General features: G+C 64.8%; 2 protein-coding genes across 2 annotated transcripts; both read right to left on the bottom strand.

Moving 5' to 3' along the window:
- Positions 1-78: 78 nt before the first annotated feature.
- On the bottom strand, positions 79-17,243 carry TPST2 (tyrosylprotein sulfotransferase 2). Its single transcript, XM_084272116.1, has 7 exons — positions 17,200-17,243; positions 9,047-9,115; positions 5,875-6,782; positions 4,243-4,441; positions 3,240-3,290; positions 1,760-1,808; positions 79-1,067 (listed from the first exon to the last, which is right to left on the bottom strand). Exons 3-6 carry the CDS (start codon positions 6,708-6,710, stop codon positions 1,779-1,781), a joined length of 1,116 nt encoding a protein of 371 aa, XP_084128242.1. The 5' UTR covers positions 6,711-6,782; positions 9,047-9,115; positions 17,200-17,243; the 3' UTR covers positions 79-1,067; positions 1,760-1,778.
- A 618-nt stretch (positions 17,244-17,861) lies between these two features.
- On the bottom strand, positions 17,862-21,859 carry CRYBB1 (crystallin beta B1; the record flags this gene model as incomplete). Its single annotated transcript, XM_084272038.1, has 5 exons — positions 17,862-18,257; positions 18,913-19,055; positions 19,187-19,319; positions 20,847-20,965; positions 21,734-21,859. The coding sequence occupies 5 exons, from the start codon at positions 21,857-21,859 to the stop codon at positions 18,077-18,079; spliced, it is 702 nt and encodes a 233-aa protein (XP_084128164.1). The 3' UTR covers positions 17,862-18,076.
- Positions 21,860-25,389: the final 3,530 nt, after the last annotated feature.

The raw sequence follows: 25,389 nt of genomic DNA, 5'->3' as shown, positions 1-25,389 counted from the left end.
TTGGGGAAGGAGCGGCCGCGCCGGGCGCCTCCCGCGCAGCGGCGCCTCTATGGTCCGGCAGCCTGGAGGACTCTGGCAACGTCACTTTAATGGGCGCGCGCGGCCCGCGCAGCCGCTCCCGCCGGGAGACCGGGGGGGGGGGGGGGGGTGGGGGGTGGGGGATGAGGGGGGGCTCACAAGGGGGAGGCTGGGGGGCTGTGACAACCAGGCGTGAGGCCGAGGAGAGCGACACGTGGCCCATGATGTAATGGGGCCTCCAGTGACGTAACAGGGCTTCCCGTGACATCACGAGGTCTCTGGTGATGTAATGACACCTCCGGAGACACAACGAGGCCTCCAGTGACGTAACAGGGCCTCTGGTGACGTAACGGGACCTTCAGTGATGTAACAGGGCTTCTAGTGACATCATAAGGTCTCTGGTGACGTAATGACACCTCCGGTGACACAATGAGGCCTCCAGTGATACAATGAGGTGATGCAACAGGGCCTCTGGTGACGTAATGGGGCCATCAGTGACATAACAAGCCCACCCCAGTGACACAACAGGGCCTCCAGTGACACAACAGGGCCTCTGGTGACATAACGGGGCCATCAGTGACGTAACAAGCCCCCCCCAGTGACACAACAGGGCCTCTGGTGACACAACAGGGCCATCAGTGACGTAACGGGGCCATCAGTGACGTAACAAGTCCCCCCCAGTGACACAACAGGGCCTCCAGTGACACAACAGGGCCTCCAGTGACACAACAGGGCCTCCGGTGACGTAACGGGGCCATCAGTGACGTAACAAGCCCCCCCCAGTGACACAACAGGGCCTCCGGCGATGTAACACCCCTCCAGGAGCACAACGAGGCCTCTGGCAGCACGAGGAGTCCCCAGCACCTGCGTCGCTGCCCCTGCACAGGGCCCCGGCCAGGCGCGGCTGCGGGGGCCGTTCCGGGGCCCCGGGAGGGGACGGGGGTGTCCGGCCTTTGCACCCCCACAGCGGCGCTGCGGGCCGTGCGGTCCTTCCGGCGGCACTACGGGCAAGCAATATGCTTGGACATCCGATCTCCAGCTGCGGGGCTCTGCAAGAGAGGAACAGGGGCTGAGCGCAGGGCACGGCCCCGGCCCGGGGAGGCCGAGCACCCCCAGGGCAGGCAGGGACTGAGCCCCCCGCCCGGGGCTGCCTCTGCCCCTCTCAGACGGTGCTCCGGTGACTGGCCGCCCCCGTGCACGGTGCTGACACCAAGTGCTGGCTCCTGAGGGGCCGGTGTCAGCACAGCAAGGGACACTTTACACGTCGGGGTGGGGGCTAGCTGAAGAGAGATGGAACAACACCCAGCACACCCACAGCTGCGTCTGCAGCGGGGTCCTGGGGCAGCAGCTCTGGGGTTCCAGACTGACAGCAGATGGGACTGCTTCATCTCCCTTCCCCGGGTCCATGGCACGCCCCAGAGGCGTCTGGGGAGTAGCTCTGCTCATCTACACGCCTCCTCAGCCCGCTTGAGCGGACACCTCCCCAGGGGAGTGTCAGCAGTAACTCTCCCAAGCAGCTGACTCTGATTTAACTGTTTCCAGAGCTCAGGGAAGGGATTTCTGACCAACTGCCTCACACTGGGGTATTGTTCTGAAAGCTGAAAGCAGCTCTGAAGGGGATCCTGTGTCTGCCCAGGGCAGCCCAGCTAACCCACAGCCACGAGAGGTCACGCAGGCAGGGGCTGCCCTGAGTGATGCAGGCAGACCTGCCCGAGTCCCAGCGTGAAGGACGAGGTCTTACCTGGAAATCATTCATTTCCTTAGTGAGAAGATGATGTGTTCTGAGTCACCTAGAGCAACCAGGAAACACAAGGGTCAGCTTTAAGCCACCACCCGTGGCTCCAAACATTCCCCAAAGCAAGGGAAGGAAACGGTTGGGATGCAGGAAGCAGCACGAGGGCAGAGAAACCAGCAGCTAGGAGTCCCTGCCACGGGACCAGTCCTTCATTGCTGCCACTCATGAACCACCCCACACATCCCCTGGGAATCACCAGTGAGCCTGACGCTCGCTTCACCCACAGCCCTGCGCCCACAGCCCAGCCTGGGCTCTGTGTCCCCTCGCCTGACGCTGCCACACTTGTCCAGTAGGGCTGGGGAGGGGATTGTGCCCCTGGACTGGGCACTGGGGAGGCTGCACCTCGAGTGCTGGGTCCAGTTCTGGGCCCCTCACTCCAAGAAGGACATGGAGGTCCTGGAGTGAGTCCAGAGAAGGGCAACCAGGCTGGGGAAGGGGCTGGAGGGCAAATCCCCTGAGGAGCAGCTGAGGGAGCTGGGGGTGTTGAGCCTGGAGAAGAGGAGGCTGAGGGGAGACCTTCTCCCCACCTCCCCTGCCCTGCCAGGAGGGTGCAGAGAGGTGGGTGATGGTCTCTGCAGCCAGGGGACAGGAGATGGGACAAGGGGCAATGGGCTCAAGCTGCCCCAGGGCAGGGGCAGCTCAGCTGGGAGGGCAAAGTTCTTCCCTGGCAGAGTTGTGGGGCTGTGGCACAGGCTGCCCAGGGAGGGGCTGAGTCCCCAGCCCTGGGGGTGTTTAACAGAGGGGAGATGAGGTGCTGGGGGAGCTGGGTCAGCACAGGACAGGGACAGTTGATCTCAAAGGGCTTTTCCAGCCTGGTGATGCTGTGATGCAGCTCGAGCCCCAGCTTTCTGCTGGCTGAGCAGGTAAAACCCAGCACCTCTGCTCGAATCATCACCACCCATCTACTGCATCTCCACAGTGAGCAGGGAGCTCTTTCCAGAGCAGTGGGGAGCCTGCCACGGCTGTTGGACTGCTCTGCAGCACCAGGGAGGGTTCTCAAGCACAGGTCCTTAGGGAGGGAGCCCCATGGGGTATTCCTGAGCCCTGAACATGATCACCCAAGCACTAGAAGACTTGTCTGTAACCTGTGCCTCGGGCACGGCACCCTTCCCCAGGCAGGCAGGACCCTGCAGCAGCAACTGAAGAGCTTCTGGACAGAGAGCAAGGTGGGGAGTGTCTTAAAGGAGGAGAATGAGGAGCACAGGTTTCTGCTGAGCGAGTGCAGAGCTTCACACGCACAAGCAGAGCGGGAGGGAGGCGGCAGAGGGGGCTGAGCAGGGTCTGAGGAGCACAGAACACACAGAGCATCAGCAGCCCAAGCAGGGAGGGGGAGCAGTGCACAGGCAGAAGGATGGAGGCAAGAGAGGGAGCGAGGAGCACCCAGGATTAGCCTGGCAGAGCCCTCACAGGCACACCAGACTCTTACCTGCAGATGACCTTTCAAGTTGGCTGGCGTTTTATAATCCCCCTTTAAAACCTACGGGAAAGAGCAAATGGGAGTGACCCTCCTGGGGCAGCAGCTCTGGGAGCATCAGCAAGGCCACCTCATCAGCTGGGCCCCACCTCCCTGAGCCCCTGAGACAGCCCCAGGGGCATCTGTCCTACATCATGGGGCAAAAGCAGGAGGTTTCCTCCTTGTCTATGCAAGGACAGGGAGCAGCATCCTCCTGGGGCCAGGAACCGATGCCATCAGTCCTCTGGCTCCCCCTTGGCCTGGGAGGGGAGAGCGTTTTGGTCTTTGCCATCATACCAGTTCTCCCAGTTCCTCCCAACAAGCACAGAAAGGTCCATGTCAGAGACCCAAAGAGGCTCTACCCCTGCCCTGGGCAGGGCTTCACCCAAACACACTGCCCCAGAGCACCCAGGGCACAGACCAGCTCCAGGCTGGGGAGGAACAGCTCCCACCCCAGCACCACAAACTGCCTCTGCCTGGGAAGTGCTGCCCGTGGCTCTGCAGCTTCTTCCTCCCAGTCCTGCTCTTGGGATGTGAGTCAGGATCGTAAAAACAAAATAAAACCTAAACCTGCTGGGTTTGGAGGGCATTAGGAGCAGAGGCTGGTGAGCTGCACACACAGCACAGGCTGTGCCACAGCAGCACGTCCAGTGCCTACACCCCTGCACCCAGAGAGCACCAGCATACACCAGCACCTCCCACGCCTGCTTCCAGAGCAGGGCTGGGTCAGGGAGGGACAGGTCAGCCCCTGCCACGACCACCACCCCCACAAGACCACAGGGAACCCCCAGCCTGAGCCACACCAGGCTCCAGCCACCACACACATCTGCTTTGGGATGCCCTGAGCGTAACCACCTGCCTGTCACTCCCCATCTCCCATAAGGAACAGGGGGGTTGTTTGCCCCCTGCTCTCTCCTGGCTCAGTTCAGCACCCTCATCTGCCCCAGCACCCACTCCCCAGGGCAGCAGCACTCACTCTGTGGGTGTTGTTGACGACCAGGGGGTCGGGGTGGCCGTAGTTGGGGGGGTTGGCGTGGGGGTCGTAGCCGAGCCTGGCCAGCATGGGCGCGATGTGGGCCATGTCCTGCAGCACGTCCCCGGGGATGTGCCCGATCCACCTGCTCAGCGCCTCCATGTTCACTGGCTTGATCACCTGGTCTGTCGATCTCTCGATCCTGGGCACAGACAATAAAAAAGGAGGGGGGGAAACCAAACAGAAAAGGACACTGAGGTTGGATTTCACACCAGCCTGGGCTCGGACAGGACAGGACAGCCTTCATAGAATCAGAGAATCCCAGACTGGGCTGGGTTGGAAGGGACCCCAAGGAGCACAGAGCTCCAACCCCCTGCCACAGGCAGGGACACCAACCTCCAGCCCTGGAGCTACACAAGGCTGCCCAGGGCCCCATCCAACCTGGCCTTGAACACCCCCAGGGACGGGGCACCCACCCCCTCTCTGGGCAGCCTGTTCCAGCCCCTCACCACTCTCTCTGGAAAAAACTTCCCCCTAATATCTAAACTAAACCTTCCCTCCTTCAGCTTTAGTCCATTCCCCCTTGTCCTGCCATTATCTGCTCTTTTAAAAAGTTGAATCCCCTCCTGCTTTTAAGCTCCCTTCAGGGACGGGGAGGCTGCAGTGAGGTCCCCCCACAGCCTTCTCTTCTCCAGGCTGACCCAGCCCAGCTCCCTCATCCTCTCTCCATGGGGAGCTGCTCCAGCCCTCTGATCATCCTTGTGGCTCCTCTGAACCCTCTCCAACAGTTCCACATCCTTCTTGTATTGTTGGCCCCAGCTCTGACACAGGACTGCAGGTGGGGAGGGCAGAGCAGAGAGCGACAATCCCCTCCCTGTCCCTGCTGCCACCCCTCTGCTGATGGAGCCCAGGATACCACTGGCCTTGCGAGCTGCAAGAGCACACACTTCAGTGCCTGTGACACTCATGTGGGGCACACGCTCGGGGTCCGTGGGGCAGAGAAGGGGGGAAACAGAGCGGGGCAGCCCTGGGCAGCCACTTCCCACTCCCAGCCCCCCTGTGGGGCAGCAGATCCTGGCAGGGGCTTCCACAGCCCCAGAGCCCAGGTCACCCTGTGCAGGGGGACCCATCCTGCAGTTGGGGTGTTACCAGGACAGCCAGCCAGCGAGGAGGGAGTGCTGGTGTGCATCTCCCAGAGCTGGTTATTCCTTGTATCCTGACACACCAGCACCCAACCTGCCAAGAACCAGCTGCTCATTAGCACCAAAACTAACGAGGTAAGGAGGTACATGAGGACAGCTGGAGGGGAGAGGCACTGCAGTGCTCACTTCACAGCAAGCAGCTCTTGTCGAACCAGAGACTGAAATCCTTTCTGCCCTGCCAAGCTGGACGGATAGAGCAGTCACCTGCTCCTGCAATCCCTGCCTGGTGAGCCAGGAGCAGCTGCTGGCTGGTTCCCAAGAGCCTTCTACTCCGAAACACAAACCCTACTGCAGCGAGACGCCGCGCTGCCGCTCCTGCCCCTGCCAAAGCACACCAAGCCCCAGCGAGGCGCCTCTGCCCCTCTGCTTTAGCCTCACCCTGCTGTCACAAAAGCCCTCCCGAGGGAGCCCAGGCAGCAGCAGAGACACTCACTTGGAAAGCGACACGCCGCCGGGCTTCCCGATCAGCTCCTCGTGGTGCAGCACCGTGTCGCTCCAGGAGATGCCCAGGAACTTGATGATGGCGTGCATGGACTGCTCGGGGTGCAGCACCAGCTGCTCGTAGTAGACGGGCAGGCAGCGTGCCCGGCCGATCTCCAGGCACTGGGAGTACATCACCTCGATGGCTTTGTTCCACTTGGTCAGGCAGTCCCGGTAGCTGTTGAGGTCGAAGCCGGCGATGGTCACCTTGCGCGTGATCATGGAGTGCACCGACGCCCGGCCGTCCCGCACCATCAGCAGGAACTTGGAATTGGGGAACAGCCTGGACAGGTAGACAGAGGACTTGAGCGTGAAGGGGTCCTTGTTGCACAGGTACCTGGCCGGCTCGCCGTGCTTGGCGATCACCTCCAGGATGAAGGCCTGCATGGCCGCGTCCAACACCTGGTCCGTCACCCCCGCTTCGTCCAGGCGCATCTTCTCCCGCCCCGACTTGGACCAGGCCTGGCGCATGGCCAGCACGCGGGGGATGATGCGGGTCTCCTCCCCGCAGCGCACCTCGGGGTGGGCGTCCAGCATGGCCCTCATCAGCGTGGTGCCGCTCCGCGGGACCCCGCCGATGAAGATCAGGGGCATCTCCTTGCTGTACCGGTACTCCACGTGGTTGGAGTCCATCATGACCAGCTCCTCGTTCTCCGGCCTCATCAGCCTGTGCCTCCGCTCGCTCAGGACCTGCTGGCACTCCAGGACCTGCTGGCCCAGGTGCAGAGTCACCATCAGGGCGACCACCGAGCCCACCACCAGCAACACCCTCCTCATGGTGACCCGCATCCTGCTCCGCTCCGCACAGGCTGGTCACCACGCTTCAGCTCGCAGCTACCGAGCGTCCAACCCACGGGGCATCTGCAAGAGAAGCAGCTGGGTCAGAGGAGCAGGACTGGCACCCCAGCCCGCCCCAACAGCGCCCAGCCCAGGCTCTCACCACCTCCTTCCCTCATCAGCACCTTCCCACCTAGGTGCAGTCTGCCCAGGGGGTAATTAGGGCAGTCCCATGGCACACCCAAAGAGGTTCTTTCTGCACACCCAGAAACAGGGTTTGTGGCTGGAGCAAAGCTCCAGGAACGTTTTGGAGGAGGAGCCACACATACTCAGTCAGTCCTTGAAAAGGTCTTTGCAGAGAGTCTGGTCCATCCCAGATTAAGCCCAAGCCCTCTCTGCAGCTCTCCTTCCTTCCAGGATGGAGCTCACCACACCACTGTCTTGCTTCCCTCCACCCATCCCCTCCCTGTATTTCCTTTAGCTCCAGGGCGCTGTGTGAGAGGAGGGTGTGAGGCTGCACTCAGAGCTAAACCAAGAGGGTCTCACCCAGGTTTGAAGGGCTCGAGCTGGGAGCAGCAGTCACCCACTGAACGGAATGCTCAGAGGAATCCAGCCCTCAGAGGATGGGCAGCACCACAGAGCCCACACGAACACCCTCCCCCCGCAGCCACCCCGACCCCAAGCTCCCTGCAGACCACGGGGCAGTAAAGCTTTCTGGGTATGCTGTAGGACACCCAGCAAGGAGCCTCCTGCCTGTGGCAGTCCCCTCTGTGTCCTGGGAAGGGCTTGGCAGGCGCTGGCACAGCTTCCCCCCCTGCTCCATCTGCGGGCGCAGGTTTTGCAATCCTCCCCGGCTCACCCAGGCATTTCCAGCTCCTTGTGATTATGTGGCTGGGGGAGCTGAGTGCAGCAGAGGGAACGGGACGTCCGTGTGTTCTGTTTTCCTGGCAATCCAAAGAACTGCTTTGGAAGAGCATTTTCTCCTCCCAGCTCTCCCTGAGAGGCCCCGTGCAAAGCCCCTTTGAGGGGAGCAGGCAGGAGAGAGGCCCCCCCGAACCCAGGACCTGCCCCATTCCCCTCCCAACCTCCTCACTGCTGCTCTCCATCCTCCCAGTTCTGCTCAAGCCATCAGATGAGCCTCCCAGCCACCCAGGTATGTGTCTTCCCATCCCGGCACCAAAGCAGGATGTGATTTCCGTGGCTCTTTCGCAGCAGTTACCATCCCAGCCAGCCCCCTGGGTGACATCCCGAAGCCAAACAGGGATGCACACCCACGTGCCACGCAGGAGTCGGAAAGCCAAGTGCTGGTCTGTTTGTTTTGATGGAAATCAGAGGGATCAAACTGCTCTGGCACTTCTGCAGCACCCCAGCTCCATCCTGTCCCTTAATCCATCCCACTCATGCAAATAAATTCAAGTGCTCTCCCTAAAAATAATTGCAAATGCCACAGGACCCGTTTCAGCGCGTTGGAGCAGCCAGGATTTGAGGCCAATTGGAGTAATTACGGCTAAGCAGACCAAGACCGGCTAATTAGCAGGAAGGCTGGGCAGCGCAGGGGGCTGGGAGCACAGAAGTGCTCTGTTCCCTGCACAAATGCCTCTCCCAGCGAGATGCTCCCAGCAGCTCGGCTCTGAGGGCTGCAGGAGGGGAACAAAGGGGCTCACTCATCTCGCTGTGCCAGTGGTACCGGCCCCGCTCCGGCAGCACCCGGTGGGACAAGGCGCCGTGGCCCTGGGGATCACCCTGCCACCCCGGCCAGGGCAGACACGCAGCCCCCAGTGCTGCCCATCTGCCACCAGCAGCACAGGGAAGCTCTCACTGCAGCACAGCACTGCTCCCACCAGCACAACCCCACTCTGCTTCCTGCCCCACAGGCACCAGGGGGGCCAAAACATAAGGAACTTCCCCGTTGGGATTACCCATGTGCCCGGGTGGGCCAGGCAAGCACCCAGGAGCGGGCTGGGCAGCGGTCTGCTGAGCAACCCCAAACCACCCTGGCTTATTCTCAACTCTTTGGTGCAGTCCTCAAGTAGGAACTTCCCCAAATTTATGGGTCTAGGAGGGAGCAGGGATGGGGAACTTCCTTCTGAGCACCATCAGGGCAAGGCTGGGGGAGCAGGGCGCATGGGGACGACAGGGGCTGGTGGGGAAGTGACCCAGCTCTGATGGGCAGAACAGCTTCCTGACTGTGCGCGCTGCTGGGACGTTACCACAAACAGAGCTCCAACCGTCCCCTGCCGCTCAGGAAGGCAGAACACTCATAACAGGGCACCCTGGGCAGGCACAGGAAACCCCATCCAGCCCGTGCCCAGCACCACGGGGCACCCATCGCTCCCACACGTACTCACCTGGCCCCAGAACGTGCATCTTGCCGCCGGCCGAGCTTGGCGCTGGACCCCGGGCGCCCAGGGAGATACCTGATGGGGAAGAAAAGCCCCAGCGCTGCTCAGGCTGCTCACCACACACGCGTGCGCGGCGACACGCCACGCTCCCAGCACGCTCCCCGGCACACAGCCCTGCTCCCAGCCCGCGGCAGGCTGGTCCCGGCTCTCGCCCGGCGCTGGCAGCCACACGCGGTACCGCCGGCGACTCTGGGCGGCATTGGAGGGGAGAGGGAAGGCAGCTGCTCCGTGAGGAAGCGAAACCTCCCGGGGGGGACGGGAGCAGCTGGGGCGTTGGACACCCAGGGGACAGCAGGCTGAACATGGCAGGCTTCCACCACACAACCGCCCGGCCCAGGGGAAGCTGCTCGAGCTCTGCCTGCCACGGGCACGGGGCAGATCCTGGCATTGGGTGACACTCCAGCTGCGGTCAGAGGCCCCAGACCAGGCACTGCAAGAGGGGATGGGGCCCAGAGGACTGCCCAGCTCGGACAGGTCACACTCCCGCCTCCCAGGGAGGGCCCACGGGTGCTGAGCGCTGCACCAGGAGCTGCCCACCAGCCCGGCTCCAGTCCCAGGAGAAAAGCCTCTGCTGGCCTCAGCACCGGTGAGGCAGCAGCGCCGACCCCTCACCACACACAGACCCTCCCAGGGAGGGAACCAACCTCCCTCACAGCAGCTTCCCCCAGGGACACGACACCCGCACCCAGCCCGGGGAGCCCAGCAGCCACCCTGGCTGACCCTGTCCGGCAGGCACAGAGCATCAGTGTCAGAGCAGGGGTCCTGCCCGTGTCCCACCTCCAGTGCAGCAGCCGTGTCCCTGCAGGACGTCCTGCTCCTGGCATGGGAGGCAGCGGCACAGGGGACCTGACCTGGCAGGGCTGCAGCCTTCCCAGCAAAGTTGCTGTCCTGGGGGGCCACGGAGCATCCCGGGGGCCAGGGCCCAGTGGGATAACGGGACAGCACTGCACCCCACAGCTCGCAGTGCCTGTGTGGGACCATGGGCTTGTCGCAGGGCCACTGCAGCCAGGCCCTTCCCACACCAGTTCCCCTGGATGGGCGATGGTGTCCCGGGCTCACAGGATGTTTTTGAGAACATTTCGAGCTGGGACACTAATTGTTATTCCAGCCTGTCCCCTCCTGCCCAGCACACAGCCCCTCCGCCGCAGCACGAATTGGGAACCAGAGGGAAACTCCACCCAGCGTGAGCTTTGCAAGAGCTGCTCAGCAGCACACACATCACCCTCCTTCCCCGGGGGCTGGCTGCTCCACCCCAGCCGTTGCCCCCCAGGATTTTGGGCCCAGCTGAGGCTGCAGGTCTGCAGAGCAGCCGCCGCATCCCCGGATGCGCAGCCCCGGCACCGCGGCACGATGCACGGAGCAGCGGTGGTTTAACAGCCCGGCCCTGGGACACCCCGCTCCGGAAACAGCTCCAGCTCCTACCCATGCACAGACAGACACACAGACACACACAGGCTTGCAGACTTCCTTCCTGACACCTCCCAGCACCGCTGAGCCGGCTGGCCACTCACCGTGGCCGAGCGAGCACCAACGGACTGTGGCTTCCACATCCTCCTCCACCTGCTGCTGTGAAACGGGCACACCGGCCCCACAGCCAGCCCCACGGCCAGGGAGCAGCCCCACAGCCAGCCCCACGGCCAGCCCCACGGCCAGGGAGCAGCCCCACAGCCAGCCCCACAGCCAGGGAGCAGCCCCATGGCTGGGGAGCAGCCAGGGCCACACGCTATCTGCAGTGATGATGCAATATCTCCCGTGCCATTTCCCCACAGCATTTCAAACCACACGCCGGGTTCCCAGGGCAGCTGACATCTCAAGACAACACATTTTGCTCTGAACCATTCCCAGAAACGCCTGCGAGTAACTGCAGCTTCTCCCCACCCATAGGTGTGGCCTGGAAGAGCTCAAATCCTCAGTGCTGAACCAAGGGGCGAGGAGCTGCGGGTGTCTCCGTGGGGGAGCAGCTGCAGGAGCTGCAGTCAGCAACAACCAGCCTCGTGTATCCAGCTCACATCTTCACCCGTCAGCAAGATGTAATTGCTTAATTGAGAGTCTCCAGTTAATTCAGAGGCAGCAGGAAGATCAGCCCAGCTTGCCCGAGGGTGACCGCTCCATCCCAGCAATGTGCCCTGAACGCCGACACCGTGTGCTGCTCCTGGTGCCCACAGTGTGAGCTTCCAACCAGCTGGGCACCTGGAGGCATCTCCCTCAGCAGGACACGGGTGCTCACATCCCCAGGAGCAGAGCCAAGGGGAGCGGGGTCACACACCCCTCTCCAGGGAGGGGAGAGCCGGAGGGTGGGAGGGAGGAGTGGGAGGGGTGCAGGCTGTTGCTGTGCAACACACAGGGTGTCTCTCCATCCCAATTCAAAACAGCCAGAGCCAAAGCTGAACAGCTTGTGAGACGCTCACTGAGGGGCCAGCGAGTGGCCCTGGGGAGTGGCCAGCACAGGGCAATCACCCATCTCTGATGGCAGCCATGGGGACAGCCAAGGTGATGGCAGAGGTTTGCCCAAGGCAGCCTCAGCCCCGCTGCACAGCTGCCCCTGCCACAGCAAGGATCCATCCCTGACAGACAGACAGCAGGAACCAGGTACTGTCCACCCCAGCCCACCCTGCAGCCGCTCACACCAGAACAGGGGCTCTGTGCAAACCTCTGCCGGAGGTGAGCAGCGGCCCCGGGCAGCGAGGGACGAGCCCGCTGTGACCGGAGGGAAACGCAGCTGTGGGGTGGCACCTACAGCACCCACAACAAGCAGCAACACCAGACAAGGAGCTGCTTTCAGGGCACTGAGCAGCGATGGCAGCAGTGTGGCAGCAGCAGCATGGCAGCAGCAGCGCTGGCTTTGCTGACTGCAGCCAAGGATGCACAGCAGGACACAACCCAGGTGTATCCACAGGAGCCAGAAGCCCATCCCGGTAGAAACACAGGGATTGCAGAGCACTCCAGGGTTATGGGTCCCTTGAACCCCCTCCCAAGCACTGCTGCAGATTGCACCTGCACCAGCATCACCCCAGTGGAACTGGAAGGAAGTCGAGGGATTGGGAGGGGGAGCGTGGAAGCGCCCATCCCTGCACCCAGACCACAGGGAGGGTGTTTAAACTCACCCCTTTGCACCCCACCGGCTCAGCTCAGTGCTGCAGGGCTGGGTGATGCTGCTGTGCTCACAGGTCCTGCCCCCTTTCCCTTTGCACCCTTCACTGGGCGGGATGCACCAGCCAGAATCCCTCCAGCTCCCAAACATCCCCTCTTCCCCCTGCACTCCCCGGGGCTCCAGTAGCTCTGCGCAGATGCCACAGCAGCTCGGTGTGAGGGTCTGCTGGCAGAGCCCACCACCACAGCACAGCTCCCACTCCCCAGCATCACCACAGCGACCGTGCTCCTGCAGCCCAGGGGGCTCCAGCTCAGCCCCACGGGACAAGGGGGGTTCCCAAAAGACAGTTTATCTCCCAGCACACAAAGTGCTCCTCCGGGGAGGCCACACGGGGGAATTCAGGCTCGCTGCTGAGTGCCCAGGCAAACAAACCAGCAGGCTCCAATGCCCCAAGGATTCAGGCAGCTCACACCGGCTCCAAGCACCAGCTCTCTCACCCAGGAACACCCTGAGCCACGCAGCGTGTTCCCAGCTGAGCCCCCCCAGCCCTCCATCCCCGGGGAGCCTGGGCTGGGATGCAGGCACAGCAGGCCAGCCTGCTCTGACAGCCTCTAAACCACATCGACAGAGAGCTGACAGCTTTCCCAGCACAAACGTACCGGTTGCTTCCTGCTTTGAGGCTGTTACAAGTAGAAAAAGCATCTTCTTACCCTGCTCGAGGCGGCAATGCTCCCAAAACAACCCAAACCCCACCAATTTACAGCACTTTCACCCTGCCCACAGCTCACTCCAAGCACAGCAACAGCTTTTCATCATCTGGCGATGGAAACCACAGCACCCAGCTCTGCCAACCCCTGCAGACAGCAACAGCCCTTCTCTCCAACTGCCTTGTTAATTACTGAACACCCAAAGGGAAAGCTGCTGGCAGAGGGCAGCGATGGAGGCACCACCCCAGAGACCTGGCACCAGCCACCAGTCCCCCCACATCCCAGCAAAGCTCTGGCAAAGTCAGGAGGGAAGGGGCTCAGCACGACCCCTCTGGGAGGCACAGCTGCCTCTGGAAGGATGGAGCTGAGGGACGGGGACCAGGAGGGGAAAAGGAGACCCATCCAGCCCCACAGTGACAGATGGGGTCACCCAGCAGACTGGCTGCATCGTGCTTGTGCCGAAATGGGACTGGAGCTCTGTGTGTGGGAAGGATGCTCCTGACAATGGACCAGCTCACAGTGCCAGTCCAGAGCTTTACCTGTCCTTAATTACTCTGCAGACCTTGTGTCCTGACCCCTGGGCACCTCATCCTGCTCCCACCCAAGAGATGAAGGATGGAGAGTCTTGGGAAGCATGGAGCTGCCACCCTGCTCCTCCCCAGGCATGCATCCCTCCACCTCCCACCCTCAGCCCAGGGGAACCCCACGGCAAGGGGCGCTGGAATCAACACCCTCCAGCTTCTCTCAGCACGCTTGGTGCACACACAGCTCTCCTCTCCCAGAATTGGAGGAGGATTCCCCGTGTAAGTGTGGGTGGTCACACAACAGGGAGAAAAAGAAGTTGGAAAAACACGAACTCTCCCCAAACCAGACACGTTTTCCCAGTCCACACGCCAGGCTGGAGGGATCCACAAGCTCCATTCCTGCAGCACCAAGCTGGGGATTTGCAAATAAACGGTTGTTTCTGCAAGAGAAACCCCAAAACCTCAAACATGCTCAGGAAACTAAATCAAAACAGTTTGTTTCCCCCTGGAGTGGAAGGTGCTGACCCAGGGAACCACGGCTGGAGGCAAGGAAGGCTGCTGCACCCATCGCCCCATGGCACGGCTGGGCTGGTGCCAGCAAGCCAAGGGCAGCACGTGGCATCACACAGAGCTGGGAATGGCAGGAAGGGCACAGGCGCTGCCCAGCACTGACCTTGGCAACGTCCAGATATGGAGCCTCCCTCTCCACAGGGTGCAAAGCCCCCGTGTGCATGGCAGGGGATGCTCAGCCACCTCCCACCCAGCGCTCCCAGGATGAAGCTGCTCCTGTGACAGCCTGGATGGAAGGGAAGGGAAGGAAAGGAAAGGGGTCCTTCCGAGCTGTGCTGCTCCGTGGCTGGCCCCACAGCCCAGTTACCCTGAGGAACACATCCAAGTGCTCCACGGCTCCGTCCCTGCCCTCGGAAGCCCAGCTGGGAGCCCTGTGTCCCCTGCTGCAGCCGCTGGGTCCACGAGGGCTGCCTCAGCCTGCCGTCCCTCCTCGTGCCTTCCTTCCTCATCCTGCCGCCCCTCCTCAGCATGCTGCCCTTCCTCGCCCTGTCCAGCCACGCTGGCCAGCAGCCAGATGTGAGCACAGCTGTCCCAGGGAGCTGGGGGGAGGGAGGACAGGCGCTCTCTCACTCCCTTTACAGCACGTCCCAGCACAGCCTGTGCCAACCTTGGTCACTCACTCACACCGCAGGATCCACCCCCCAGCACAGAGCAGGAACTGGAGCACTGGGAAAAACACATCAGCTTCTCTTTGCCCCGCAGCTGGTGGTGGTGGCAGCCCCGGAGAAGCATCTCACCACCACAGCCACACAGACTTCCTGGTCCCGGTTCGGAGCGTGCGATGGGAACCGGCCTCTTGCTTCACTTCCCAGCGCTGCGGATTGAGCAACCCCCCTGCTGCTGGCAGCAGGTTTGGTGTGTGCACCCTGCCAGGGGGCTGGGGGCAGCTCCGTGCTGGGACCCCAGCGCTCCCAGGGGCAGGGCCGGCCCTGGGCAGCATCGCCTGGAGGAAACAAAGCTGGTGGAGGACAACTCGGGCAGCTCCCCCTGTAAACGCCAAAGCCAAGCGCGCTCTGCTGAGGCACAAGGCTTCCTAGTTCACCAGAAGACACATCCATAGGGTGCCAAACCAGCCCACCCGCTGGGTGTTTGCCTTCTCTCTGTCACAGTCATGGCACCGCACGTGCCCCAAGGCCCAGCGCATCCATCACACAAACCCCCTCTGGCTGCACCTTCCTACAACAGGGACAAGAACTACTCACACGGCTTGTGACACCCACTGGCAGCAGCACGAGCCTGCCTGTCCTTCTGGTGAGCCCACTGGTGACCATGTCCCACAGAGACCCACAGCAGCTCCCACCTCTGCGTCCCTGCCTGAGCCAGGGACATAACTGCCAGTGACCTGCAGAGCGATGCCCCCTGATGCCGATGCCCTCGGGTGCCCATTCCCTCCCACCAGCTCTGAGTGATGCCAGGAGGGACCTGCACAACTCAGCAGCTGCTGCTGCTGGGGGCCATGGTACCGCTCCCCCCGGGCCAGGGGCTTCCAGCTCGGCGGAGGGGAGCCCGGAGCACGGCAGCAGCTGCCCTGTCTCAGCTGATGCTCCATCCACACGTGCCCTCAAACGCTGCAGCACGGGCACCACCTCTCACAGCCTGGCCCTAGCAGTGATGCTCTGGTCTTCTGGGAAGCGTGGTGCCATGGGCAGCACAGCGCGGCTGCTCCAGCCAGGTGCCGGCAGCCACCCTGCTCGAGCTGCAGCCAGCGCTGCTACGGCACATCCCCGCTCAGAGGAAGCCTCTGGACCTGCGCTGGCACCTGATGAGCTCCCCACACACACGCTGCAGCTTTCCCAGACAAACAGCAGCAAATCTGGAACCCTGTGAGCACCAAGCATCCCCCCTGCTGCCCCCTGCCCGGTGCTGAGCGTGGTGGCACCACGGCCGTGGGGAGGGGACACTCGGGCTCTGACCTGCGAAGGGACTGCAGGCTGTGGGGTGGCTTTTGGGCAGAGGCTGAGGGTGCAGACACACAGAGCAAGGGGTGTGCAGTGCAGACCGTGCCCCTCCCGGGGAAGGTCGTGGCCCGGGTCACACCACCAGCCGTTGGAACACGCTGCTGGCAGCCCCAGGGACCACGAGTCCACCCGTGGGTGGATCTCACATCCCCACCGGGCAGCAGCCCAGCACCGGGCAGAGCAGGGACAGTGTCCCCACTGGGGACAGGCTGCACGGCACCCCCGCAGGCCGCCCAAGGACCCCCAGAGCCCCCCGGCAGAACCCTCCTGTCCCAAAGGCTGATGGAGCGGGACTCGCGGGCACAGCCCCTCACCGGGCACTCGCCCAGGGCCCCGAGGAGACCAGCCCTCGCCGCGGGCTCAGCCCTGGGTGCCTGAACGGACAGACGGACGGGACGGACAGCCCCTGCCCCGCGGGTGACCCTGACGGGTGCGCACTGGAGCCTGCGCGGCTGCGGTACGGGGAGGGCTCGGCCTGGCGCTGGGCTCCCCAAAGGGCTGCCCGGGAGAACGGGGGGAGCGCGGGCAAGCGGCACAGCGGGAGGAAACGGTACACGGGGCACCCCACAGAGCCTCCGCACCGAGCACCAACCGCCTCGCAGAGCCCCCGCACCGAGCGCCCTGCAAAGCACCCGCACGCCCCGCACCAACCGCCCCGCAGAGCCCCCGCACCAAGCACCAACCGCCTCGCAGAGCCCCCGCACCGAGCGCCCTGCAAAGCACCCGCACGCCCCGCACCAACCGCCCCGCAGAGCCCCCGCACCGCCCCGCAGAGCCCCCGCACGGAGCTCCGAGCGCCCCGCTGAGCCCCCGCGCCGCCCCGCAGAGCCCCCGTACCACGCTCCGAGCGCCCCGCAGAGCCCCCGCACTGCCCCGCAGAGCCTCGGCACCGAGCACCGAGCTCCGGGCGCCCCGCAGAGCCCCCGCACCGAGCTCCGGGCGCCCCGCAGAGCCCCCGCACCGCCCCGCACGCCGCCTGCGCTGCTCCGCGCGCCCCGCAGCGCTCCGCGCGCCCGCACCCCCCGCGCATCCCGCGCCGCCCCGCACACACCGAGCGCTGCCCGCGGCGCTGCCCGTGCCCGCGCCCGCACCACCCGCCGCTACCGCAGCGCAACCCCCGAGCGCCGCGCAGCCCCGCCGCTGTCACCTGCCGGCCGCGGCGGGACGGACCGGAGCCGGTACCGAGCGGCACGTACAGCCCCCGCCGCACCCATCATCCCCCCCCACCTCCCGCTTCCCCTCCACTTACCGGGGCGGCCGCCGCCGGCCCGGAGCGGCCCGAGACGCGGCGACGTCACGCGCAGAAGGGGCCGGGATCCCCGCGCCGCCCCCGCTGCGCATGCGCCCCGCGGCCGGTAACCGGGGGCGCGCGGGCGCCGGGACGGGGCGCGCGGTGCGGCCGCGCCGGGGGCGGGGGCGGTGCCGGGCACGCGCGCTCCGCGGGCAGCACGAGGCGGACCGGGACCGGGACCGGGACCGGGACCGGGACCGGGACCCGGGCACGGCCGCTCCCTACCGGGTCCCGGCGGGGCTCCGGTCCGGGCTGCCCGCCCCCGCGGCCGCCGCTCCCCTCCCCGCCCCGCCAAGCCCCGGGCGCTGCAATCAGCGCCAGCGCTAATTAGCCGGGCGGGGGGGGGGAGATGCCTGGCCGGTGTCTCGCCGGGAGGGCAGGAGAGGGGTCTGGGGGGGGGGGTGGGAGCGCTGGGGCGGGGGCAGCGAGTGAGCGGCCGAAGTGAGTTGGCCGCTGGCTGGCTGCAATTAGCCGCTGTTAATTGCTCATCGCCCGGGTGAGCGGTCTGTCGGCAGCCACCCGCCGGCAGGGCCCGTGAGCCCCCGCCCCGCAGGCACGGAGGGACCCGGGACCCCTCCCCACACCCCGCTCCCCCTCCCCCGGCGTCTGCCTGGCCGCATCCCCCCGGGAACATCCCGCTCCACCGCATCCCACCCGGCTTCCAGCCCCGCGGAGGGTGCGAGGGGCACGGAGCCGCCCCTGCCCCAGGGACCCGGGGGCCGTTCTCGTCTTCCGGGGTTTTTAATTTGCCTCACAGGGTGGGTGCAGCCAGGGGACGTGCAATGTACAAGGGGAGGGGGCGCCCCACGGGGCCGGGGGCCAGCCGGCGGCGCGCTCAGTCGGAGGGCACGTCGGGGGTGACGAAGGTGCCCTTCTGGTCCCACTGCATGTCCCGGATGCGGCGGATGGACTGGATCTGGGGCTGGAAGGCAGACCACTCGTTCCAGTGTCGGAAGTCTCCGGTCTCAAAGAGGTACTGGTACCCTCTGTAGCCAGGGTACTGGTACCCGACCCAGCTGTGGGGGAAGCAGACAGAGCGCGCCTGAGCTGGGTTGGCTGCTCTGGGGGAGCCAGCAGAGCCCCCCCTGCCCCCACTGTGCGACCCCCGGGTGATGGGCCATGCCACCAACAACGGCTGCGTGGCTGGAGCAGCTCCCCTGTGAAGAGAGACTGGGGGAGCTGGGCTGGGTCAGCCTGGGGAAGAGAAGGCTGTGGGGGGACCTCACTGCAGCCTCCCTGTCCCTGAAGGGACCCCAGGAACAGGAGGGGAATGGGCTTGTTAAAGGGTGGATAATGGCAGGACAAGGGGGATGGAGTGAAGCTAGAGGAGGGAAGGGGGAGATGAGATCTTAGGGGGAAGTTCTGAGGGGCTGGAACAGGCTGCCCAGAGAGGGGGTGGGTGCCCCATCCCTGGGGGTGTTCAGGGCCAGGTTGGATGGGGCCCTGGGCAACCTTGTGTAGCTCCAGGCCTGGAGGTTGGTGTCCCTGCCTGTGGCAGGGGGTTGGAGCTCTGTGACCCTTGGGGTCCCTCCCAACCCAGACCAGATTCTGTGACTTTGAGCCCCCTGAGAGCCCTGTGTGTGGGTGCTCAGGACTGGGGGGCAGTGAGCCAGGGCACGGGCAGGGATGGGGAGCCTGGCAGGAGGCAGCTGCTGCCGCAGCCCGGCTTACGTTCCACTGGGCACCTGCACGCTGCCCACGCGGTCGCAGAAGCCGTAAGCCCAGAGGCTGGGCACGTCGTCCTCCTGGATCTCCATCTTGTTGCCCTTGAAGTCAGCAGACTCGTACAGGGAGATCTTGTGGTCCTCAGCCTCCTGCGGGAGGAGAAGGGGGAAGGCGCTGGGTCCCGAGCCCGAAGGCATCCTTGCTGCAGTGAGGCACTGGGGCAGCACAGCCCCGGCTCTGGCCGGGCCCCCTGGGTGGTCTCTGCTGCTGGACCACTCACCATTTTGATGGGACGCATGGACATGAAGCAGTCGCTCCGGTAGCTGCTGGACCAGGTGTCCCAGCGAGGGTACTCGCCCTTCTCCAGGATGAACATCTCCCCACGCATGTTGGCCTGCTCATAGGCCACCCAGCTGGGAGGGCGAAGGACAGGACAGAGGGTGAGAGCTGCCCCCGAAACCCCTTCTCCCAGCCAGCCTGCGGGGTGCCAGGGCCAGCTCCCAGACAGGCTGTGGGTGTCAGGACCACCCCCACCATCCTGTTCCCCCCTTTCTTTCTCCCAGCCCGGGCACTACAGCGTGTGAGGCACGGAGCCAGCGGGCTCTCAGCTGGGCACACGCTGGTGTGTCCAGGCAGCAGCTCACACAGGCATGCTCACTGTGCTCCTCTTCCTCAGCCCAGGAGCAGCAGGGCCCCGAGGCAGCCGGTGAGCCCCGCACACTGCACATCAGGGACCCGTCCTCGTGTCACCTCCGGGCTCTGATTGTTTCCCTCTTGCCCCACCGACCCCAGGCCAGGGCTGCAGGGCTGTGTGATGCTGGCACGCTTGGGCACTGTGCGGCACCAGCTGCAGCCAGCCCTGGCGCTCATCCCGTGCCCGGGACGCAGGCTCACGGGTTGGTTTGGCTGCAGTGTCACCTCTTCAGCAGCACAGCGAGGTGCTGCTGTGCTCAGTGTGACAGGCTCGGGGCTCCACACCACACCAGCCCTGCTGTGCTGGCTGCTTTCCCTGCAGAGCCTGTGGGAATTTCCCCCAGGGCAGGAGATGTGCTGGAGGGACGTGCCCTGGTCACTGAGGCAGAGAGTCCCACCAGCGACTCTCGGGATGACTCAGAGGGTTGGGGATGGCAGCACCCTGCTCTCCAAGTTCCACCCTTCCTAGATCCAGAGCAGCTTCCCAGACTTGGCCCTGAGCTCCTCTGGTGCTGCTCCCTCCCCTTTTCTTTTCAAGAGGCGTTGGATACTCCATGTTCCCAATAAAAAAGCTGTCACTGGTGCTGCACGAGTCATTCAAGGTGACCACACGACACCTTGCCGGGTCCTCGGGGTCGCTGTCGGGACAAGCCCTGTGCATCCTCCCTGCAGCCCCCGGGCTGCCTCCCCAGGCACGGTGTTCCCAGCCCAGCCTGGCCGTGCTGGGGTGTTCTGTCAACACCCGGCTCATCAGGCTGCTCGGTTATCTGGTCTGGCAATCGGTTTTGTTCCTGCCTGTGTTGACTGTTCCCGTGGCTTTTGGACCCATCTGGGTGTGGGCGGTGCGGGGGGGCTGCCTGCCCTCCCCAGCTCCAGCCTTGGCTCCCTGGGGGCCCTGGCCACCAGCCCGGTGCGGGACACTCACCTCGCTTCACCTCAGCTTCTCAACACTCCGCAGGTCCCTGGTGTTCCACGGGTGGCCCCAGGCAGCAGATCTGCTGGGCACCTCCCCTCTGCAGCCCTGTGGTGTATGAATGGCCCCGGCCTCCCTCCCACCTGCCCAGGGGTCGAGGGACAGGCCCAGGGGTCCAGGGATGGGCTCCGGGGTCCCCAGCTCCGCTCCTGCACTGACTCTGCTCCGCTGCCCTCCTGGGCTGCAGGGATGTGCCCCTGCCTGTCACACTGCTCCCCAGGATCGTGTCCCCACCTCCACAGCACCCCCAGGGACAGGGGCTGGGCTGACTTACGGTCCAGAGGTGACAATGACGCTGCGCACCCGGTCGAAGCCGCGGTCCCCCAGGTTCAGGCACTCCGCAGTGAACTCCATCTGCCTGCCCTGGAAGTTCTCCTGCTCGAAGACGGTGATCTGGGGGCAGAGGGGAAGGGTCAGACGGGGGCAGGGATGCTTGTGGGGGGCAGGGTCCCACCACACACATGAGCCCCCCACCCCACACGTGCCCCTTGCCCCCTGCTTCCTGCAGCTCTTCTGTTCCTGTTCCCCCAGGCTGGGCTCTGTCCCCAAGCAGCCCCAGCCCGACAGGGGCTGAGCACAGGCAGGTCCCCTCCTGACAGCCTTCCCTGCTCCGACACAGCCTCATCCTGCCCCAGTTTTGCTGCTCCAAAGCCACGTCGGGCCCCAGCCCCTTGGAGCTGCTTTCCTGGGGCTGCACCCACGGCAGGGCCCCCGCTGCTTGGCACGTGCAGAGGTGTCACCGGAGCCCTGATGTCCCTCAGCCCTTGTCCCCAGGCCTGCTGCAGCACCTCGGGGGCTCAGCCCCAGCCCCAGCACCGTGTTTCAGTGCTGGCCCTGTCCCCCACAGCTTCCTCCTCCTCCTCCTCCTCCTGCCCCCCAGCAGCACCACAGGACCCTGCACAAGGAGGGTGACCAAAGGCAGTGGGTGGCAGCACCCAGCCCTGACACCATGACCCGGGGCAGAGCATTTCCAAAGCCTGTGGTCCCCCACGAGCTGTTCCAGCCAAGGGGCACCCAGACCACCCCTCCTCCCTGCAAGTGGCCGCCCGCATCCTGCACCCAGAGACAGACACAGCAGAGGGGTGGCATCTTCAGTGCCACCTGCCCTGGAGATGCTGCCAGCGTCCCTCACCCCGGCACGTGGGCGGCGGCAGGGCTTACCCTGAAGGCTTCTGTGGAGGGCTCCTCACCCTTGCTGTTTGCGATGGGAGCCGGGTCGAGGGATGGAGTTGGCACTGGGGCCGCCTTCTCCTTCTCCTCCGCGGCGAGTTTTGTGGTCTCAGACATTGCGGTGTTGGGCTGGGGTCTGGGACAGGACAGGTTAGAGGGGGTGCAGGGCTGTGGGCACCCACCACCCACCCTGTCCCAGGAAAGGTCACATTGGGATGGGGGGGCTCAGCAATGGGCTGTGAGAGGAGCTGCTGGGATGTTCTCCAGGCAGGTGCGGGCAGCAGGGCCCTGCCTTCACCAGGGATGTGCTGGGTACCCCGAGCAGTGTGTGGGCAGCCCCAAACAGGGGTGCCCAGCTGCTCCCTGCTCCTGAGCTGGGCTGGAGCCTGGCACGGGTGTCTGTCCTGCATGGGCTGTGCCTGGGGACCCGGCTGGGCCCTGAGCAGCGTGCGAGGGGATGGACAGGGGACATGAAGCTCCTCCGGTGGGCACCCTCAGGTGAGTGTCACCAGCTGCCAGGGGACCAGATGGCAGCGGGGTACTGAGCACCAGGGGGCTCCCGGCCGTGGTGGCCACGGCGCTGGTCACAGCTGAGACCCCGAGTTTCCCTCTCCCCCCCTGGGGCCCGGCTGCAGCCCGGTGCCCGGGGACTTTGTCCTCTTACCTGGGCAGCTGCTGCTTCTTGTTGGAGTGAGCGGGCTTGTGTTTCGGGGCGCAGCGAGACCCCCACTTTATAGCCTGGCAAGGACAGACCCCCCGGGGCGGGCGCACAAAGGAACTGCCAGCTCATCAGTGTCTGGGCGGCCGCCCAGTCATCACATCCTGCAAAGCGCCGGGCGAGCTGGAAGCCTCTCCCCGGCCCCGTGCCCAGCTGCTGAACCCAGCACTTTCCTTTGTGCCCGCGCCACAACAGAAGGCCTGACCGTGCCACTTTGCAGCGCCCGCTGCCCCACGGGTGGCCGCCCCAGCAGGGCATATATAGCCCTTGGGTGCCGCCCTCCCCTGCCCAGCGCCCTGGCACCGCACCCGTGCGGGCACCCGGCTCCCGGTGCCGCTGGGCAGGGTGCGCTGGCACCGTGGGCACAGGGTGCCCAGCCCCGAGGCTGCCCTGTGCTTCTCCCCTCTCAGCGTTTAACCACCACCCCGTGCCCGCCCACCCCCCGCTGTGCTCCCCGGTGATGCCAGCGCGGACTGGGTTGGAATCCTTCACAAATTGATGGGGGTTTTGTGATCAGATGATGGGAAATGGAAGCTGGTGCCTCCCAAACCCTCCCAGCCCCTGGAAGCCGTGTTCTCCCTGCACCCCCTGGCTGGGATGCTGTGTGTGCTGTGCCCGCTCAGCCCCACCCTGTGCTTTGCCATCACCAGATCCCACCTGGGGTTCTGGTGCTTCGGTGCTGAGTGACGGCAGGTGGAGGGGGCCGGGGGGGTTGGCTGGTCGGGGATGCACCGGGCACCGGTCCCTGCGTGGCTCAGCCTGTGGTGCCACGTCTCCCGCACCCCACAGCTGCTCTCCCTCTTGGGGGGACCTTCCCCTGGCTCCCTCCCAGCTCAGCTGCTCTCCCCATTTGCCTGGTGCAGTCCTGCTCACCAGGTAAACACCTGCACAGTTCTCTCCTCCCAGCCCTTCCCAGTGCCCCCAGCCTCCTGCAGCATCCAGCTCGCTGGGGCTGCTCCTGCATCACTTGGGCAGCAGTGGGTGACCCCAGGCTGGGTGCTCAGGGTGCTCAGTTCCACCGTCACGGTGTGCCCCTCGAGTGAGAACTGTCCATCAGCAGCGGTGGGGTCCAGCAGCAGCTCTGGGCTACTGCCCCAAATCCCCCCCCCGAAGCATTTGTCCATCCCTTTGGCTTTCCCTGCGGTCTCACACGGGCTGTGCCGTGTCCGCAGGCACGGCCGGGTGCCGGTGCCGCCGCCCGGTTCCCCTGGGCTCTCCCCGCAGCCCGGTCTCTCCCCTGAACACCAGGCAGCGTTCTGCGGCTCTCGCCTTTCAGTCTGCGGTCCCGGCCGTGCCTAGTGGGCAGATGTCTGTTTAAAAGCTTCGTTCTCCTCCCCTGCCCCCTGGCTGCTGCTCTGCAGGTCTCCCCCAGCCCCAGCCCTGCTCCTGCCTCCGCTTCCCCCAGCGCTCTGGGCACTGGAAAGCTGGGCTCTGCTGTGGTTGTTGCTCCAAGGACTCAGCAGCCCAGGGACCTTCCCTGAGATGATGCTGTGGAAGGGCTGCTGCAGGGATCTGTCCTCAGCAGCTCCTGAGCCCTCGGATGGGAGATTTCTGTCCTCCTGGCTGAGCATCCCTGCACCAGGCACGCCAGACATCCCCGTGCTGCACCATCCCACCCTGCCCTGGGATGTGGGATGCAGAGCCAAGGGCTGCCCAAGCCTCACGCACGGTGCAGACGGCTGGAGCTGACCCCCAGCAGGCTGGGGCACGGGGGAGGTTGTTCTGCCGTGCGGCACCGCAGGGGCACCCAGACCCAGCCCGGGCTCCACACAGCCACGTCCCCGCAGTGAGAGCCCGGGGGCAACGTGTGGGGGACACCCCACACAGCCCCTCTGCGTCCCGGAGCATGTGCCCCCCCCCCCCCGGCTGCTGTGCTCCTGTGCCCGGGGCTGCCAGGGCTGGGACTGCGGGGAGGAGGATGCTCCAGCTCGGCCGGGTCCCGGGCAGTGCTGTCCCAGAACTGCTCCCAGCCCAACAGGACCCTGCTCCCCCCTCCAACGGTGCATGTGCCTCTGCAAGGAGCCCAGCTCCCTGACACCCTCCCTGCTCCCAGCACAACCCTGGGATGATTTGGGGGGCACCACGAACAAAGCTGTGAGGTGTGTAGGTGCCCAAAATGCCAGCGCAGTGGAGAGGGGTGGGAGGCTGCTGCGGTGCTCCCTAAGTCTGGAGCTGCACTGTCGGTCCCCTGGTGCCTTTGGGAACCTGCCCCTTGCTTTCCACCCCCCAGTCCCCACTTGTCACGATGCCCCATGGCTGCTCTGTGCTCAGACTGCAAAAGAGCCACCCTGGATTTTGGGGAGAGCTGCTCTGCCCTGGCATGGAGAAAGCACTGCTGCAAGCAGAGACTGTCTGCTCCTGCTTCCCAGAAATGTGACTGAGGAATCCTTCCCACAGCCCCAGCTGGGGCCCAGGACAGGCAGTGCAGGCACAAGAGTGCTGCTGGAGGTGGGGGGCACGGTCCCAGCCAAGCCCCACACCAGGGCAGGACATGTGGCAGGAGCATGGTCAGATCCCAGTGATGACGCTCCAGCAGACCCCGGGGATGATGCTCCAGCAGACCCCAGGGATGGATGATGCTCCAGCAGACCCCGGGGCAATGCTCCAGCTCCAGAGCTGCAGGGCCAGGCGGGGGTCAGAGCCTGAGCCTGGTGCCTGCAGCATCCCGGCTCATCAGCTTCTCTGCCTTTGTTCTGCCCGGTCCCTCCTCCCCCCATGTGCTGAGTTAGGGGTTTCAGTAATGCTCTCCTGGGCTCTGTCTCTATCTGGAGGCTATAAAAACCCAGCTGGAGGGCTGCCGGACCTGTCACCTCCCTGGGCACCAGCACCTCACCCCAGGTAAGCGCGGGAGCCTGCTGGCAGCTGCCCTCACCCCACAGGGCTGGCTCCCAGGGGGATGGCTGGGGGGATCATGGTTTGGCCATGACAG

This window comes from Gallinula chloropus (assembly GCF_964237585.1).
Source record: "Gallinula chloropus genome assembly, chromosome: 17".
Taxonomy (NCBI): Eukaryota; Metazoa; Chordata; class Aves; order Gruiformes; family Rallidae; genus Gallinula; species Gallinula chloropus.
This window is presented reverse-complemented; position numbering and strand designations above follow the sequence as displayed.